Source organism: Bombina bombina, chromosome 7, assembly GCF_027579735.1.
Source record: "Bombina bombina isolate aBomBom1 chromosome 7, aBomBom1.pri, whole genome shotgun sequence".
Classification (NCBI taxonomy): domain Eukaryota; kingdom Metazoa; phylum Chordata; class Amphibia; order Anura; family Bombinatoridae; genus Bombina; species Bombina bombina.
Genome location: NC_069505.1, coordinates 271,270,980 through 271,291,124, shown reverse-complemented (window position 1 = coordinate 271,291,124; position 20,145 = coordinate 271,270,980). Strand labels below are relative to the sequence as shown.

The following is a 20,145-nucleotide window of genomic DNA, read 5'->3' as shown; positions in this document are numbered from 1 at the left end:
GACATCATGTAAAAAAACAAAAACAGCCTTGAATAACTTCACTAGTAAGCAATGTGCCTTTGTGAAGGATAAACGTTTTTTTCTAGGTAGGAGATGCCCATAAAAAGGCTAAAAATAAAATTTGCATCTAGCTATTAACTATTTATAAAACAAAGATTTTAAAAAATGTAAGTAAATGTGTTAATTCAATGGGACATAGACAGGCAAATCCTATTTGAAGTAGTCAATAGGATTCAAGCTAATTCAAATCAGCCAATAGGATTTGAGTAGCTCTCATCCTATTGGCTGATTTGATTTTTGTCAGCCAATGGGAATGCAAGGTATGCCATATTTTAACGCGTACCTTGCATTCAATAGTCAGTGTACGGTTGCAATGGTATGAAGAGGATCCACCACATTCCATGGCTCCGCGGTCGCCGGTCTTCAGTTTCAATCATCTATGCTCCGTGCCGGCTTGGTCCTGGATGAAGAAAGAAGAGGTCCCCGCTTGGAAGAAGATATTGGCCGCTTGGAAGAAGACTTCACAGCCTGGAAGAAGACTTCACCGCTGGACTTCAGGAACCGTGAGTACCTATTTGGGGTTTAGACTAAGGCTTTTTTTTTATTGTTTTTTTTTTTTTTTTTAGATTAGGGATTTAATGGGCACTTATAAAAGAGCGGAATGCCTTTTTAAGGGCAATGCCCATACAAATGCCCCTTTAAGTTTTTTAGTGTTAGGTTTATTTTATTTTGGGGGTTTGGTGGGTGGGGGTTTTTACTGTTAGAGCTGTTTAACTTAGGGCAATGCCTTACAAAAGGCCCTTTTAAGGGCTATTGGTAGTTTAGTTATTAACTTTTTATTTTCATAGGGATTAGGTTTAATTTTTTTTATTTTTTACAATTGTGTTTATTTTTTTCTGCGATTGTAAACTTTTTATTTTTTATAATTTTAGATTAATTTAAAATTAGTTTTTTATTTTTAAAGTAATGTTAGGTTTTTTATTTTAATTGTAATTTAGTATTTATTTATTTAATGTAATTGGGGTTAATTTAGGGAGTGTTATGTTATGGGGCTTAGCGGTTTAGGAATTAATAGATTTATTAGGTTAATTGCGTTGTGGGGGGTTGGTGATTTAGGGGTTAATAGATTTATTAGGTTTATTGTGTTGTGGGGGTTTGGCGGATTAGGGGTTAATATGTTTAAGATACTTTGCAATGTGGGGGTTGGCGGATTAGGGGTTAATAGTTTAATTAGTTAGCTTGCGATGTGGGGGGTTGGCAGATTAGGGGTTAATACGTTTATTATTAGTTCCAATATGAGGGGATGGCTGATATAGGGGTTTTACCTGTTGGGTTTATTTTTGGGAGGTGGGTTAGACTTTTACGGGAGATTTAACATTTATTTTCTTAGGTGCCAGCAGTTTCTAAAGTTCCGTAAGTCACTGGCGACTCCAGAAATTTGTATTTACGCACATTTCTGGACATTGCTAGTTTATCCGACTTACAGCAGTTTATATGAAAAAAAGGGGTATCCCTAAGGCGCCTGAATACGGAGGCAGGGGGTGGTAATGATATACTTCGGATTGAGTACTTCAAAAGTTTATTACACAATAGGTTCAAGTAAATCACATAACTAATGAGAACAATATTAAAATATTAAAATATGATCATGGATCCATGAAACTATATAAATCAATAATATAAGCTTTAAAACCGATACTGTACTTTAAAATACTTAAAATACTTAAAATAGAAAATATACTTGAAAAATGGTGATACGTTCTTTAAAACAATAATAATCTAGCACAGGTGTCTAAACCCACGGCGGGGTCTACCACAATGGTGATACAAGTAAAAAGTGGTACAAAAAGAATTATTATGGAATAGTTCGTGTTGCTCCTATAGTGGTTAAAATGTCTGTATCGTTAGGGTTGGAGAAATTGGACGCAGCAGCACTTCAAGATTGGGGTGTGACCGTTAAATTTTGAGTGCTGCTGAACCCCAATCTTGAAGTGCTGCTGCGTCCAATTTCTCCAACCCTAACGATACAGACATTTTAACCACTATAGGAGCAACACGAACTATTACATAATAATTCTTTTTGTACCACTTTTTACTTGTATCATCATTGTGGTAGACCCCGCCGTGGGTTTAGACACCTGTGCTAGATTAATATTGTTGTTTTTTTTTTTTTTTTTTTTTTTTTTTTTATAAATAGTTTTTATTGAGGTAAATCACAAGGCATACAGCTTATGCATCATAACAAAGTGAATAACAATATATCACAGTACATAAACTACATAACATGGGGTGTATTAACGCCTCAATTGGTACGCGTACCTCGTTTTTACACAGGCCGTCAGTTAGGATCTTACTAAACAATATGGAGCCTAGTGGCTCTTTTTAGTGAATATACAACTGGGACGGCTTTTGGGTTAGCATATAGGATTGTTAGGACTATGTAATAGGGGGATATTGCAGGCGTAGCTAGGATGTACACGTATGGGGGTTTAGTTTATTGCACCACGCATCTTGTGGGGGTCAAGGGAGGCCATAGTAACACCGTCACCAGCTCCCTTGAGTGTCCCGTATCCGGTCTCCTCGTGTAGCAGAATGTGGGGGAATGGTTGTAAAGGTATGGTGGTAGTGTCAAATGTCAGATAGTCTAGTTGCGTACATTATGGGACATAAGAGTGTCCCATGGTTCCCAGATAAGGCAGAAATCAGTCAGTGTTTTGCGCTCTCCATATACATAATTTTCCATACTTCTGATGTAATTCATACAGTCTACTACTCCCTGCCATCTGGGGGGCTGGCTTTTCTTCCAATTTCTGGCTACAAGTAGTTTGGTGGAGATGAGGATGTATATTAGTAGGTTTCGTTTAGCTCTAGGGAGCAGGTCCACTCCCAAATGTAGAATCGCCAAGGCCGGGCTGACTGTTTCCACCAGCTCAAGGTCCTTACATAGGGCTTCCACCCTTTTCCAGAGACCTGACAGTTTTGGGCATGACCACCAAATGTGTGTCGGGGAGCCCCTCTCTCCACACTCTCGCCAACACATGGGAGAGTGATCAGGGTAGAGCTTCTGCAGTTTAGTAGGTACTAAATGCCATCTTGTAAGTAGCTTAAAATAAAGCTCATATAGGGTGACACAATGGGTGGCCTTTTTGGTGATACTAATTGCTTCCTCCCAAGCCTCTAGTGGGCAGTTGAGTTGTAGGTCTTTCTCCCAGGCCTCCATGTGGATAGTTTTGGAGGGGACAGGATCTCCCAGTAGGCACTGGTAATGTACCGAGAGAGGCTTGTGGAGTTGAAGGTTAGCCTTCCAGCGTAATTCCCATAGGGTAGGGTCTCTCAGCGCATCTTCTAAGAAGCCCCAAGAACGCATTAACGCTCGAAGGCGGAGAAGTGTAAAATGGAGCCTCGGGGTTACAGAGGGTAGGGCCAACATGGCCGTATGGGTTTTCAACTTCTTATTATCATAGAAGTCTGCTAGAGAGTTCACTTCCGTGGTAGACCAGGAGTTGGCAGGGATATCAGGCAAACCCATAAGGAGGCCTCTGATAGAATGTGTGGGTGAGGGGTGTGGGGCTATGAGTCTGTTATGTCTCAATTTCAGCCAGGTCTCCTGGCACTCCTTAACTATGTTATTAGGGATGCAAATTTTTGTCCGCAAATGTGGAGGGAACCACAGAAGGTCCTCCAGTTCCATCAGTGCCGGCAAGGATGCCCGTTCTAGCTCCTTCCATCTGGTCTCTGGAAGGTCGTTACCCCACGCTGAAGCGTGGGTGACCATTGCTGCCTCATGGTATTTCCTCACGTTAGGAAGGCCCGCACCTCCTCTCTCTATGGGAGCTTGCAGTATGCGGGCTGCGACTCGTGGTCTCTTGTCATGCCAAGTGTAGGCATTAAAGAGAGTCTGGAACTTCCGGATCAAAGATACTGGAATTGGGATAGGAATACATCGGAACGCGTATGTGAGTCTAGGCAGGACCATCATTTTGAGAGCCGCTATTCTGCCAAACCATGAGATCTCGCCATACCTATTGGTATTCAATTCGAGTGTGATCTCCTTTAGTAGTTTCTCATAGTTTTCTCTTATAATGATCCGTTTGGAATGAGATAGAAATATGCCTAGATGTTTAATGCCCGTTCTGGACCAATTGAAAGGATAAAGGAGCCGAATGCTGCGTTCCTCTTCCAAAGGGAGGTTGAGGGAATACACCTCAGTTTTACTAACATTTATTTTGTAATATGAGAGTTCGCCAAATTTCTGCAGTAGGTGGAACAATGAAGGGAGAGAATCTAGGGGCTCTGTGAGGAAGAGCGTAAGGTCGTCCGCGAATAGAGCTAGTTTCTGAATGGTGTCATGGAGCTGGAGTCCCTGTATTTCGGGGCACTTCCTAATGGCTGCGCCTAGCGGTTCGATTGCCAGCACGAACAGGAGGGGGGACAGGGGACACCCCTGTCTTGTCCCGTTCGTTATCCGTATCGTGGGGGAACAGAAACCCAAGCCTCTCACCACAGCTGTGGGGGATGAGTAAAGCGCCATGGTAGCTTTGATATAAGCATCAGGGATCCCAAATGCCATCAGGGTCTGAGTCAGATAGTCCCATCTCACTCTGTCAAACGCTTTTTCAGCGTCGAGTGACAGAGTGAGCATGGGTAAGCCTAGGTCCGCTACCTCTGAATATATGTTCAGGAGACGGCGCGTATTATCAGAGCCTTGTCTATTGAGGACAAAACCTACTTGATCTAAATGTATTAGTGCCTGGAGGTGTGTGTTTAGTCTGTTGGCAAGGATCTTGGCGTAGATCTTGGCGTCAACATTTATGAGGGAGATGGGCCTATAGCTAGAGCATAGCGATGGGTCCTTGCCCTCTTTGTGGATCGTAGTGATGTTAGCCTCCAGGAATTCTGGAAGGAACTCACCGCGTTGGGCCACTCTATTGAAGAGACGAAGCAGAAATGGAGAGAGTGAGGAACTAAGGGCCTGATAGAAGGCGACAGTGAAGCCATCTGGTCCCGGGGCTTTGTGGGGTGCTAAATCAGCGATGGCCATGCTGACCTCCCTTAATGTAAACTGCTTTGCTAGTGCGGCCTTGGCATCAGCTGTCAGCATAGGTAGGTCTAGTCCCTCCAGGAACTGATGGATGTCATCTGGAGTGGCTTTAGTCGTCAGCTCAGCTGACGCGATGTTATAGAGGGAGGAGTAATATTCTGCGAAGGCTACTCCTATTGCTTTGGGGGAGTGGACCGGTCCCTTCTGAGTTGTGATGGAGGCTATCCTGCTCTGCTGTGTGCGCTTTCTGAGTTTATTGGCTAACAGCCTGTCTGCCCTATTGCCTTTGTAATAGTATAGCTGCTTAAGTCTATGTAAACTGTCCTGCACTCGCAAGGTTTCTCTTCTGGCAATTTCATCTCTAATGCGGCCTATCTGTTGGGCTAATAGGGATTCGGGGCATGATTTGTTAGTAGCCTCTAAAGAATAAAGCTCTCCATAGAGCTTGGCCAAGGGCTGGTATCCTGTCTTACGACGGTGAGCTAACGTCTTGATGAAATATCCTCTCAAGAATGCCTTAAGGGCTGCCCAGACCATGTCTAGGGTAGTGGAGCCTGTGTCATTGTGTGTCAGAAAGTCAGTTAATTCCCTGAGAAGTGAGGGTAGCTCTCTCTCAGTCAATAGTTGGTCGGGGAGTTTCCAAGGGGGTCTACTAGTCAAGGTCTGTAATTCAGAGAAATCTAAATAGACCATGTCATGGTCTGACCATGTGCATGGTTGGATAGTCGGATTTGTCATCTTATCTAAGGACCAGGAGTCACATATAACAAAGTCGATCCTCGAAGAGGAATTGTGTGCTTTGGAATAGTGTGTGAAATCTATAACAGTAGGGGCTAGGCACCTCCATGCATCGTATAGACAATGTTGGAACATGAGTTTTCTGAAGGCGTTGGAGGTTGACGAGGTATTTCTATCTGAGTGAGTGATGAGGGAGGATCTCTTATCTCTATGTGGGTCCCATACCATGTTGAGGTCTCCCCCAATGATTAGGTGGCCTCTCTTTAGTTGGTCTATCCTGGCTAGGACCTGCCTTACAAAGGGGATCTGCTTTGTATTTGGTGCGTATACTGAGGCTAGGGTGTATTGAACGCCATTAAGTTTACAGATTAGTATGAGGAATCTACCTTCTGCATCTTTCTCAATGTGCTCTAATGTGTAGGTTAAATCTCTACTGAGTAGAATTGCCACTCCTCGTGTCTTCCCTGTGTTATTAGAAGCGATTTCGCAAATAGGGTAATGTCGCGTGCCCTTAATGGTATTAGTTTCTCCTGACCAATGTGTCTCCTGGAGGAACAGAATGTGGATCTTGTGTGTACGGATATAATTCTGCAAGAGTTTCCTCTTCGTAGGGGAATTGAGTCCCTGCGCATTGAGAGTAGCTATTCTGATCGGTGCCATTATTAGGTCAGTTTAGGGATAGAGGAAGGGGTACAACCTGAGTGGAAGGTAAAGGGAATGTGGGGGCTGCTATCGAGGAGGCCGGAACGGTAGTCTGTCAAGCTGTGGTGCCTGCTATAGTCTAGAAGTCGGGTGTCCTAAATATTATTCTTATGAAAGAGTAATGAAAGGGTGAGGGAGAAAAAAGTGTCAAGAATCACTTTCGCAATGAGTGTCTCTCCTGATGTCTATCAGGGGGGCACAACTATTTTTGTGGGGCGGAGAGGTGCAGAGGTCAGCCGTTACCTCCGCCAAACCCAATAACAATACTGCGTTTAGAATACAACATAAATATAACGTAACATACTTAAATAGATATGCAACATGTTAAACAGTATTAAACAAGAACATATAATAAAACTATCAAACCAAAGGGGGAATGTGCTCTGTCATCTGGCCAAGTGACACCTTAATAGAAGGTAGTAGATATCTGTCAATTAGGGCTGTAGAAGTACCTGGCTTATAGTGTAGGACCTAGTCAAGGAGGGGATATGATTTTCTGGTTGAGTGAACAGCCTTACAGGGATGAATAAGTGATAGGTAGCTAAGTCTGTGTTAGTGAGCTGCTTCTGTATAAGGTCGGGGGTTGTGGTTCTAATTAACTTATATATATACTCTGGTCTTACTTCCTCTAGTAGTCATATTGTAACTTGTGTCACCTATAATCGGGTGCAAGTATATTGTCATTTAGGGGCAAGTCGAGTGTAGGTTTGCAGGGTGTAAGGGTCAGGAGGAAAGCCAGAAGATGTAGTGTGGAGTCGGCTGGTCAGATCTCTGTCAGTGTATCCTGTTGTTAAGTAGTCAGAGCAAACATTTCAAAGCAATATGAGGAACATACTTAGGGAAAAAACATAACTAGGGTGAGACATTACAGTTTATCCTTCATTCAATCAGCAATAAACATAGGGGTAATCATGTCTGATTATATTGGGCACTATCTATGTATATATTGTGTATATTGAATGTTCTATGGTTAGATCGTTAACAGGGAGAGCAAGTACAACTTGTATTTAAAACATAGTACCCAGTGAGGTTATCAGTTCAACTACAAAACTATGGAAATGTGAAAGTACATAGTTCAAGTTAGCATGAAATCTGGATGTCTCACCCATCTTCATCTGTGGCTTTAGGTTCCTTTTAGAAAGCGTGCGTGGGAGAAGCCCACAAAAGTCTCTGGATCGATGCAAAACTGTATTAATAAAGCTGTAAACGGATTCCCTATGTATCTTCAGCTAAGGATAAGTCCCTTGAGTCTAGGGGTCTTTTGGAAGTGGGTGCTGGCCGTTGTGGCAACGGTCTCCAGGTTGGTGCAGAGGCCCTAAGTCCGCTGTTCTCAGCAGGGCCAGGATCACGGTCTCCTAAGTCTCGTGGGAGCAGTTCCCATTTCAGCAAAAGTTCTCTGGCCTGTTGTGGCGTCGTTGCGAGGTATTGTTGGCTGTCTTTGGTGATGAACAGTCGAACTGGGTAGCCCCATCTATATTTAAGGCCTTTATCTCTGAGAATCTTGGTATACGGATGGTAGTGTCTACGAATTTGGAGTGTGTGCGGGGAGAGGTCAGGGTAAATCTGTAGATCAGCATACTTATCTGGTAATGACTTTTCTCTTGCAAGAACTCGGATGATCTTTTCTCGGAATGTGTAATAGTGAAGCTTGGCTATTACATCACGGGGCTTCCCCTCATCTGCAGATCTGGGTCTGACCGCTCTATGTGCTCTGTCAATTAGGGTTTCATTGCCCAGGTCAGCGCCCAGTGTTGCTTTGAACAGGTCTTGCAGGTAAGCATCTAGATCCTGTGGTTGAACAGTCTCTGGGATACCTTTAATTTGAATGTTATTGCGGCGTGACCTGTCTTCCAGGTCCGCTAGCTTTAGTTCTAGGTCTGTTATTTGACCAGCCAAGCATTGGGAGTAACTCAGAAGATTTGTATGATCCACTGCAAGGTCTTCCTGCCTGCGCCCCAGCGCATCTGTTCGCTCTCCAATGCTTCCTATATCCTTTTTAAGGTCAGCATGGGATTTGTCGAATTTTCTTGACAGGGAATCATGGTGGCTTGCTAGTAGTGTTGTGATAGAGTCCATCAGATTGTTAGGGGCACCTTCTATGGATGGTAATCTGGAAACTCTTTTTGTTAAGGTTTTGCCAGGTTGGGTGTCTGACAGGCTCCCAGTATCAGAACCATCATCCTCAGATCTTGCATGAGTCATTCTGGTCGGGTGCTGGAAATGGTCAACGACCGTTCTTTTAGGGGTGGCGTGTGGTTTTTGCTTTCTTTTATGGAGTTGAGACATTATAGGCCTGGGCTCTTAAGTGTGGCCTTAAGCTGTTTTGTTTCTGTGTGCTTGCTTTAGTGGGAATCTGTTTACTTCTAGTATGTTGGTTAGGTGATCATGGGTTGGCGGGGTCGTGGGCTGTTGCTAAGGGACTTACATGTTAATGTGTCTTAGAGCCTCTTAGTAAAAGGGAGTATGCTGCAAGTGGACAGCAGGGTCTCAGTTGTTATGGTAACATGGGATGATCTGCAGCCTTGCTTCGAAGTATCTAATCTCTCTCCCGGGGAGTTGCCCCTGCAGGGCGATGTGGGTCAAGGTATTTGGGTTATGACCCGCAGGCAAGAGGGCCGGCGGGAAAGGGGGGAGAGAGATCAAAATCCCAAGCACACAACAGTATCAGCGGACCTCCAGCAGGGGAAAAGGAGAGCGGGTATGACCCGTGGGTATGTGAGCCAACAGGAAAGGGAGAAGAGAGTCTTGTTATCTGATAGAAGATATTATTATGTCATTAACTGTAGTAAATAACACGGGGAATATGATCCACTATTGCCTTTATTAATATACTATATGGACTTCAGCAATTATGATGAGGCACCCCTTTAAATATGAGCTTGATCGTAAATCCTCACTTAATGCACAGTTTATTTCTGTAGCTTTTTTGCGGTGCAATCCTGATAACATAGAATACTGCAGTTCAAATGCAAAAGACAGTCTTTTTTTGTTTTGTATAAATCAATCGTGATGTTAGATATCACTAAAAGGAGGATATGTGCATGTTCTTGTCAGTGTATTTCACAATCATCTATTGCTGTTTTAGAATCCCATATGGGGCAGATAAGCTTTGCAGCAGCCGCCTCCTCAATCTGCCTGTACTTTCTTCTCCTCAATTTATAAGAAAACTGATGAAATTATATCCTGTCAGTATCACTTAAAGCACAAGCTCTAGCAGTAATTGGTAAAGTGTGAAAGCCTTAAGTTGCTGTGCTATAATATGAAGCTCAAGTCACTCTTATGTATTCTGGTGGCAGTAAGGGAAATAGCTGTCCCTGTTAGCCACTTGCAGGCCTCAAAGTCTAATGTGGGAGCACAATAAGCTTAGCACTGGGATTATTAAAATTGCCAATGTACAGTGGTTATATAAAGGTCTTACCCTCCATGTAGTTCTGAGGATCAGTAGTTATTGATCTTCCTGGGCCAGTGCCGGTTAAATACTTTTCGGTTTTTCTCCCCCGGATAGCCTGAGGTGTGGAGAAATGGCGGATGTTCGCGCCAGAGTTGAAATGGCGCACCTGTGGGCTAACGGGCCTTACTTGCGGTTGTACCGTGTCACCACCGATCGTCAAGCTCAGCCAAAATCTCTGATCAATGGTCAGCACTGAGGATTGCGGGTTGATCCGGTAAGTCGTGGTCAGGGATGTAGGTGATCGCCGAAATATTCGGCAACTGAAGTACCTCTAGCTTCTGGTGGTCACGATGCTGGTTGTAGGTAGATGGTGTCCTAGCACTCCGGAGCGGAGCCCCGACCCTCCGGAGTGAAGTTGAGCCACAAAACTAGTCCTCAGTGGTGTGAAGAGCTCACATAGATTAGCCGCTCCGGATAGCAAAATAAAATGCGCCACACGCCAGCTCCGTTCACTAGTCAGATAAAGTTGCACGAAATCCTCAGTTAGATCTCTCTGATGTCCCAGACTGTCCTAGGAACAGGAAATCTACTATTTATCTTGTAGATATGAGTTTTTAGCTTTGATTTTAGGTAGTTTTAGGCAAAAAAAGAGAGGAGCTCTCAGACAACACGTCCTCTCACTCTGGCAGTCAACTCCGCCCCCCGATTAATATTGTTTTAAAGAACGTATCACCATTTTTCAAGTATATTTTCTATTTTAAGTATTTTAAGTATTTTAAAGTACAGTATCGGTTTTAAAGCTTATATTATTGATTTATATAGTTTCATGGATCCATGATCATATTTTAATATTTTAATATTGTTCTCATTAGTTATGTGATTTACTTGTACCTATTGTGTAATAAACTTTTGAAGTACTCAATCCGAAGTATATCATTACCACCCCCTGCCTCCGTATTCAGGCGCCTTAGGGATACCCCTTTTTTTCACATAAACCTTCATTTGATGGTAACTAGGTACCACCACCCTTAGGCTTATAGGGGCTAGGTTGGCGCGGACCAACAACTCTCTTCTATTACAGCAGTTTATAAACTGCTGGTGGGGTTTATGTGATTCCCCAAAGTGCAAGGTGAAATTACGGGCAATGCAAGTTTCAGCAGTTACGCTGAAGCCTGCGCCGTATATGTAATCTCGCCCTATATTTCAGCCAGAATTGTTTGTTTTTTCCTCTTAAAAAACCTACCTGCAAGTGACAAGTACCTTTATTAACTCCAAAATATTCAACAAATGTAATTAAAAATTCCAGTCGATGAGGGTGCCTACAAAACTATAAAGAGTTACAAGCATTTGAAAAACAAAGTTTGACATAAACTCCAATTTTTGACAGTTTGACAGATAGAACATACAATTTTAAACAACTTTGTAGTTTACTTCTGTTACCAAATTCAATTAATTATTTTGTTATCCTTCGTTGAAAGAGCAGCAATGCACTACAGGAGCTAGCTAACAAACCAATCACAAGAGGCATATGTGTGCAGCCACCAATCAGCAAGCGCTACCCAGGTGTTAAACCAAAAATGGGCCGGCTCCTAACCTTACATTTCAGCTTTTTCAAATAAAGATAGCAAGAGAATGAAGAAAAATTGACAATAGGAATAAATTAGAAAGTTGTTTAAAATTGCATGCTCTGTCTGAATCATGAAAGAAGAAAAAAAAAATTGGGTTTAGTATCCCTTTAATTTTCAATTTACTGTCCCTTTAAACTATATGTATTTATTTAGGTATGGCTTGCTTTGATAGGCTGCACCCTCAACTCTATTCCACATTCTGGAAAACTGTCACAGAACCTTCTTGGGGTTAATAACATAATTATTTTTATTGCCTTCCCTTACTAAATTAATTATGCTAATTCTTTCCTGTGACTTTTTGCAATCAAAGCACCTATTTACATGAGAAGTATTTTATAATTAGAATGGAACGACTTTTTCTGCAAAGTAATCCATTAATGAACACTGTTAACAAACTGCTGCTTCAAGCCGAGATCGATCTTAATTTTCATTCCATTATTTCACATTAGTAAGAACACAAGACACATTTTTAGCATTTATAGAGTGTTTAATCTAAAAGTAAGTGTTAAAGTGTGAACTTTAATCTCACTATAATTAGCATTAGTTTCCTCCAGAATCAATAATATAGATCACAGGGAACACCAGCCAAGAACTGCAACAGACCTTCACTGATCTATGAAACGTCCAATAGGTGTAAAAGCAACAGCAGTAAAATATGGTTTAAAGAGACATTAAACTAATTTAATTCCCTATAAATTCATATACTGTGTATATATATCTATATATATATATATATATATATACACATATACATATACACATATATGTATGTATGTATGTACACCTCACTGAAGAGGCCCAATGAAGGCCGAAACGATCATCTGGGGTTGCTGTGTTTCTTGTTCGGAGAGGAATTGCCTGGTATTTCGGCGCTGGACTGAAAGTAATAGGCGGAATCAGACTGATGTACTACAGAAAAGTTCTACTCTGTGAAAAGCATTACTGGGCTAAAAAGCTACACCCAGGTGGTAAATCACCATAGAACAGGCTAACAATGGTATTGAGCTGGTTGTTTGTTCCTGGGAGTGCACTTCTCTCTGTATATATGTATGTAATTATATATATGAGATAGAGAGAGGGAGGGAGGGAGGGAGGGAGGGAGAGAGAGAGAGAGAGAGAGAGAGGGAGAGAGAGAGAGAGAGAGAGAGAGGAGAGAGGGAGGGAGGGAGAGAGAGAGAGAGAGAGAGAGAGAGGAGAGAGGAGAGGGGGGAGAGAGAGAGAGAGAGAGAGAGAGAGAGAGAGAGAGAGAGGATACAGAGAGGCTGTAGTGCATTCCATGAAAATCAAAAAATACTATCAAACATGCTGCACAGTGATTGTTTGATATGTGCAAGAGATTATTTATATATGTCCTATATTGGCCACAGCAAAGGACATATGATACATATGCAAATGTAGTTTTTAGGGTTTTTTTGTACTATTGTTTAAAAGCTTATATGAATGTTAAAAACAATGTTGCAAAACAATGTTGCTCAAGACATGTGCATGCTGCTGAACATATCTAGGTATGTTCTCAAACAAAGAATGCCAAGGGAATTAAATTAAATTGGAAAGTTTGTAAAATTGCATGCGCTATCTAAATCATGAATGTTATTTTTGACATGTGTCCCTTTAAATATTTAGAGAGAAGAGCTACAGAACTGTCTCCTCCTATAGGCCAAGTTACTCCATAGTAACATAGTTACATAGTAGATGAGGTTGAAAAAAAAGACAGAAGTACATCAAGTTCAACCTTTACATATTTTATTTTACTTATAATAAAAGCACCAGTTGATCTTTAATGAATCCCATTAAACAAGGTGACCTATTTAACCGAGCAACCATATCCCTGAACTCTGTTTATAGCCAGAAATGTATCTAAACCATTTTTAAATGTATCTAAGGTATTGGCATTTACTACCTCCTTAGGTAATGAGTTCCACAATTGTATTGCTCTTACAGTAAAAAAACGTTTCCATTGCAGGAGATTAAATCTCTTTCCTCCAGCCTTAAATTGTGACCTCTTGTCACAAACAATTTTCTTGGAATAAACACAGCTTCCTCCAACTCTGTATATGGGCCTTGGATATATTTATATAAAGTAATCATGTCACCTCTCAAGCGCCTTTTCTCTTAAGAAAACAGACCCAGCTTGGCTTACCTCTCCTCATAGCTAAAATGCTCCATTCCCCTTACTAGTTCTCTGTACTTTTTCTAAGTCTGCAATGTCTTTTTTTAAGATTGGTCCCCAGACCTGCACTCCATACTTAAGGTGAGGTCTTACCAGGGTTTTATATAGTGACAGAACCATGCTTTCCTCCCTCGCATTAATGCCTCTTTTAATACAATACATGGTAGTATTTTATTAGCAGTAATTTCACCTTGGTACTCCTGGTGTTTCAGAACTACATTTCCCATGATGGTCAACTAGACTGCAGAGTGCCTATGCATCATAGGAAATGTAGTTTCTAAACATCTGAGGTGCCACGGTTAGCCATCACTACCCCTTGGGGCTTCTCCAGAGCATTTGACAATTATTTAACAACTTAACACAATTTGTTTGCATATCTACACTTCTGGGTTTCAACTTTCCTCAATCAAAACAGATACCCTTTTTTCTTTATTATGCATATAAGAAAATATTTTAAATGATTCATAAAATGGAGTAAAAATTTAACTTTTTATCTCACTGAAACAATTGATTGTTCCTACTTCTCTAATCTAGCAAAAATCAGAGATTCCATAAAGACTATATTCTAACCTTAAAGGGACAGTCTAGTCAGAATTAAACTTTCATGATTCAGATAGGACATGTAATTTTTAACAACTTTCCATTTTACTTTTATCATTCAATTTGCTTTGTTCTCTTGTTATTCTTTGTTGAAATCTTAACATAGATAGGCTCATATACTAATTGCTAAGCCCTTAAAAGCCACCTCTGCATTTTGACAGTTTTTAACAGCTAGACAGCTCTGTGTGACACAGAAATAACATTGTGCTCACTCAATAAGGGGGCAGTCTGCAGAAGCTTATATACAAGGTAATCACAGAGGTAAAAAGTATATTAATATAACAGTGCTGGTTATGCAAAACTGGGGAATGAGTAATAAAGGGATTATTTATCTTTTTAAACAAATTTGAAAGTAGACTGTATCTTTTACAGGGCATTATTATTATTATTATTTTATTTGTATAGTGCAGCAAAATTCCTTAACTTAGCATAATAACTTCTTATACATGCATATTATATAAGATCTGAAAAATACATATGTTTCATAGCCATTGAAAACTATACTTTTGCCATTTAATATTGCAACTTGGGAAGCTTCAAGAGTATGTTAATCTAGTTAGGGTATATATATAAATGAACTACTGCAGTATTCAGTCAATCGCTGTGTAGCGTGTTGCAGGGTAAGATATAGAAAAGTGCAGTGTGTAGTACCAGAGCAAGAGGGGGCAGAGGTTACAAACTACTAAAAATATTATTTCTAGTTCTTCATTTATTTATTTTTTATTTTTGTATTAGTCTTCCTTAATCTACATATACACATCCTTGTCTGGCTCATAAAAAAGTGTGTGATGCGCAAACTACATTTCCGCATCCTTAGTGTGTCCATAGCAAACTTGGGGATGTGGTGACACAGAGTTGGCACTATGGCAGCTGTGAAATTGCCATCTGGGCAGCATGCCAGACAACAACTCAGAGATAAAAGACGTCACGCCACCAAAGCAAGGGAGCATACTGCTAAATGTATACGTATTTTCACTATGTCATGATGAGTGCATAAAAGCCTTTAAAAAACTCCTGCCATCAATTAACTGCTCTCTCAGGTATTACATGGTTTTGTTTTTTGGAAATGCTCCTGTGCTGAATAAACTAACTTTTTTTTCTGAGGTAGCAATGGATACCTAGGTAATAGTTGTGATAGCTGCAGCAAAAGTTTTTTTAATTTTTTTTTTTTTCTTAGATTTGAATAAATAATACTGTAAATGGCTTAGTGACCACTGCTGTTACTGTGATCACCTTACTAAATTGTCATTAAGGGTAGCCACATGTGAAATAGGGAACCATACAGGCTTTTGTGGGTTATAATATAGATTAGAGTCCCCATTGTGCAGTACAGAAATAAAATCACTTTTTTTTTCTTGCAAGGTGTTTACTGTTACCACGGTGATCACCTGACTATATAGACAAAATTCGAGAGAGGGACTTTTGCTATAAAATAAACTTTATTAGGGGTGTCTATTGCACATATAATGACTAATTCCCAAGCAAATCCATGTGTGTTTTTTTTATTTTACGTTATTTTTAGAGCAATTCTCTTTTAAAGGAGGGGTCTTGGAGGTTTGCAGCTGCTAAGGGAGCTGAGATTGAAGAATTTGAAGAACCTCCCACTATCCAGCTCCCTACACTTAGCTTTCTGGTTCTGCCCCCTTTGTGATGTATGTGGTGATGTCACCGGCACTCCCATAACGTACCGCATCACTAGGCCACCAATGATTCCAAACCTGTAGTGTGGGGGATCATTGAAAAAAGCTTTGATCAACGATCGTCCTGCATAACGAAAGGGGCTCATTATGCGCCCACAGGCTGCGATGTGCATGACGAGCAATAGCTCTTCCTGCACATCAAAGCAGTTGAAGGGACAGTAAAATTAAACTTAAATTGAGTGAATACAGAATTATATTTTAAACAACTTTCCAATGTATTTATATTTAAATTGTGTTTAGTTCTCTTGGTATCCTTTGTTAAAGAGTAATCATAGGTGAGCTCGGTAATGTGCACGTGTCTTTAGCCATCTGGCAGCAATACTTGCAACATTGTTTATTGTAGTCTTATACAATGTTGCAAAAATGTCTGTCATAGACTGATAAAGACACATGCACACTTTTAAGCTCCCGTCAGCCTACCTTGCTTTTCAACAAACAATGCCATGAAAACAAAGTATGCTCTATCTAATTAATTTTGACTTTACTGTCCCTTTAATGTGAAAATAACATTTATATCGATGTATTTAAATTTTAAATAGAAGCATTTTTGAACTGCACTGCTTCTATTTATAGTTATGACTGTCTCAGTGATCGCTCTTACTGTGCTAGGAGCATATGTATGTATAAGCCATGCACGCTTCTCCCTTCCTGTCGTGAGTCCCATGCGAAATTGCTGAATTTTGCCTATATTATTCCAGATAAGCTTACAAAGTGGAACCAAGCGAGAACAGTGGCATGTTATAGGTGTAACTTCCCAAATGCAAATGCTGTGCACTGTTTAGGACTATGTCCAAAAATTTAAAAAATTTGGGCTATGATATCACGCTGGATCTCCACAATATTGAGCTCTAAGACTTTAACATTAACATATCAGATATTATCTTCTTAAAAGAGGACTCATCAATGTAAAGTTTATTAACTTTATTATATTATGCGGTCGAAACGTAATTTTTTTCCAGCTGGAAGTCACAGAAAATGCCAAGTTTTAAAAAAATTGCTGGAATTAGATCAAAACAAAATGATAATAGAACAATTCGATGCCCGATATAATAGCAAGACTGAGGTCCCCAAGTTTTTTGTAAAATGGGGGGATTACATAAGATCGCACTCCCTAGCAATACAAAAACTAATAATTAGCCCATTTATAAATACAATCTATCTATAGGATGCTATTCTTAGCGGAGAATTTCATATAAACCAATGACAGTACTAGAAATGAGGCTGTGGGCGTTCTGGGGGTGGTAGGGCGATTCTTTTCCTTTTTTTTTTTTTTTACTTTTCTCTTTTTTGGTTCCTGCTCTGGTCTATGGTTAACCACTTTCCTTATCAGGAAGAAAAATCTCCAACGGTGTATTTTCATGCAATGTAATATTGTCTTATTCGATTATTTCATCTTCTTGATTTATGACTTATTGGATGTTTAATAAGGCAATCTAGTTTTTTTTTTCCACAAAAGTAGAAATGTCTGATTTGTACTGTTTCGGTATAGACATATGTGCAAGTCTCCACGATATTATGTGTTTCATTTTTTCTGGATCCCCAAAACACCCTGCTTGGTGAACGGGAGAAGTATAATGGTTCTTTCTTTTGTACTTGTACACTGTTGGTTCATAAATAAAAGATTTAAAAAATTAAATAAGCCATGTACGCTCATTCAAACCCGATCCTACTCAGAAAGCATATATTGTGCTGGTAATGACTTACTTTAGAATATAGCTGCTGAACACTTGCAACTGTCAACTCTCTGAGCAGAGCTAGTGTTTGAATGAGGGTGTACAAAGCATATGTACATATGCTCCATGCAAAGTAAAAGCTGTCACAGAAACAGTGATCATTTTTACTAAAACCTTTTTTTAAGTACATGTGTAGTGCAGAAATGCTTCTATTTAATTATCCAGGTGCATTTCAGGTCTCTAAAATAAAGCAAACATAATTGTAACATGTTTAACTGCTGCTATTTCATATAAATTATAAATACATTTCGAGCACCAGGTCTCTAAATATATAGAATTACAAAAGATGTGCAAACAAAATAAATGTTTTATTAAACGTTTAAAGCTTTCAATTTGAATTGTTTTGCAGTCCAATAGTATACTCCTTGAATAGATGCATTCATATCTTTATATTATTTCCTCTGCTGTGACCAGTTAGAGACAGATATACATGAGCTTCAATACTGATCAAGCAATTGCTGTGTAGTTTTTATTAAAGAAAGAATAAAGAGTCTTTGAAATAAGCACTTTTGCCTGATGTCAAAACAATCCCGGTGGACGCCCTTATTGGGTGAAACGTACGTAGGTGTGTTTCATTTATCAAGACAGGAACTCCTTGTCTGTGACAATCCAATTTGCTAGTAAGCTTGAAATAATATTCAGATTTGCAATGAAGGATCTGGCCCATTGCCTTATAAATGAGGCAGACAGTGAACTTTTTTTTTCATTCATAATTAAGAAAAAGTATATAATTGTATATAATTGTAAAAAAATTCCAATGTACTTCTTTTTTCAATATTTGCTCATTCTTTTGGTATCCTTTGTTGAATGAGCAATAATGCACTACTGAGAGCTAGCTGAACATAGTGGATGAGCCAAAGATAATAAGCATATATGTGCAGTCACCAATCAGCAACCAGGTCCCAGTAATGAATTTCTGCTACTGAGCATAACTAGGTATGTTTTTCAATGAAGGATAAAAAGATAATTAATCAAATTAGATAATAGAAGTGAATTAGAAAAATGTTTAAAATGGTATGCTCTATCTGAATCATTAAATAATGTTGCCTCAATAGTATTATAGCAGTTGGCAAAATATTGAAACAATGAAGTTGCCATGCCAACAATGTCATCACATACAACAATAATGCTGGGGCAACTCCCCAATTCCCCAAACTTTGCCATCAACATTTTTACAACAGAACATCATGGGTGCTGATATTTTAGTATGCTCATAAATACCGATAACATTACAGTCACAAGATTGCTGTCTGCATAATTACTCCCATGAAAATATAGTTGGATACCAATACATACAGAAATGTTCCCAATTTTCTGTCACCAGCATGTCCATTAATATACAATTGTAGGTTGATGAAAATATTGATAATGCAAAACCAAATGAATGAAAATACATGCTTGGTTCAGAGACATTCAGTATTCAGTTTAGAGGGGTGGGGGGGCAAGATAAAATGATTTGGCGCATTGTGGCCCCCAGGGCTTAGGCTGGACAACTTACTGGTTTATGTGTTTATCAGTTTTATCAGTTTCTTCCTACCTTTGTGGTGCATTGTGGCCCCTGGGGGCCTAGGCTTGACAAATTACTGCTTTGTGTGTGTGTTTACCAGGTTTATTAGTTTTCTTCCTACCTTTGTGGAATCAATACTCTCTGTTGTTGGCACTTCTATTGCTTCCTGTTCTTCGCTGCTACCTTCGTCCAGATCACTGTCCTCATCTTGGGTTGAGTCTCTCTTTTGATCGACAGATGAATGATTGTGCTTATTATCATTGCCCACTTCAGTTGCACTGACAGTCATTTTTTTATGCTCCACACCCTCATCGCTTGAGAACACCTCCCCAACAACGCTACACGAAGGACTATCAATACCACTGTCTCGGTTTGGCATTTTACCATTATCGTTGTGATCTACAGTTACAATGTCATTGCCATTCAGTCTACTGGTCTTGTCAATCAGACTAACAGTGGGTCTTTGTCCACAGTTTTTAAAATCCGTTATACTCAGTTCTTGGAATTTAAGAGCATCGGAATTGGGTATCTCTGAACTTTGTGAAATTGCACGTTCGTTATCATCTGGATGAGAATGTTCAGCGGTGGCATTTTCAGCATTATCCATGACATTTTTACCACACAAATGTGGATATTTTGATTGTCCTGATCCTTGTTCCATCTTAAGACTTTTAATATTTAAACGAGTCTGTTGCACAAATTGCACAGGTTGTCTACAAAAAAATAAATACACAGTCATTTGTCAGCCAGATTTATATTGTATTTTAGCAAAATTTCATAATTTTGCAATGTTCGTTGCAATATTTAGGACTCTCTTCAAAATCAACAAAGAACAGATTTTCAAAATTATAAATATTAAAAAATGTATCTAAGCATGGCAATTATTTCTATTAGGGATGCAAACCAACTTGACCTGTGTCTAATGTTCTAGTTGT

At 39.8% G+C, this 20,145-nt stretch overlaps 1 protein-coding gene across 1 annotated transcript in view; it reads right to left on the bottom strand.

Moving 5' to 3' along the window:
• Nucleotides 1-20,145, bottom strand: part of FGD3 (FYVE, RhoGEF and PH domain containing 3) — a 398,102-nt gene that overhangs the window by 131,876 nt on the left and 246,081 nt on the right. Inside the window, exon 4 of the mRNA XM_053720753.1 lies at nucleotides 19,332-19,923. Coding sequence (XP_053576728.1) covers nucleotides 19,332-19,923 — 592 coding nt within the window. The remainder of the gene's footprint in view (nucleotides 1-19,331; nucleotides 19,924-20,145) is intronic.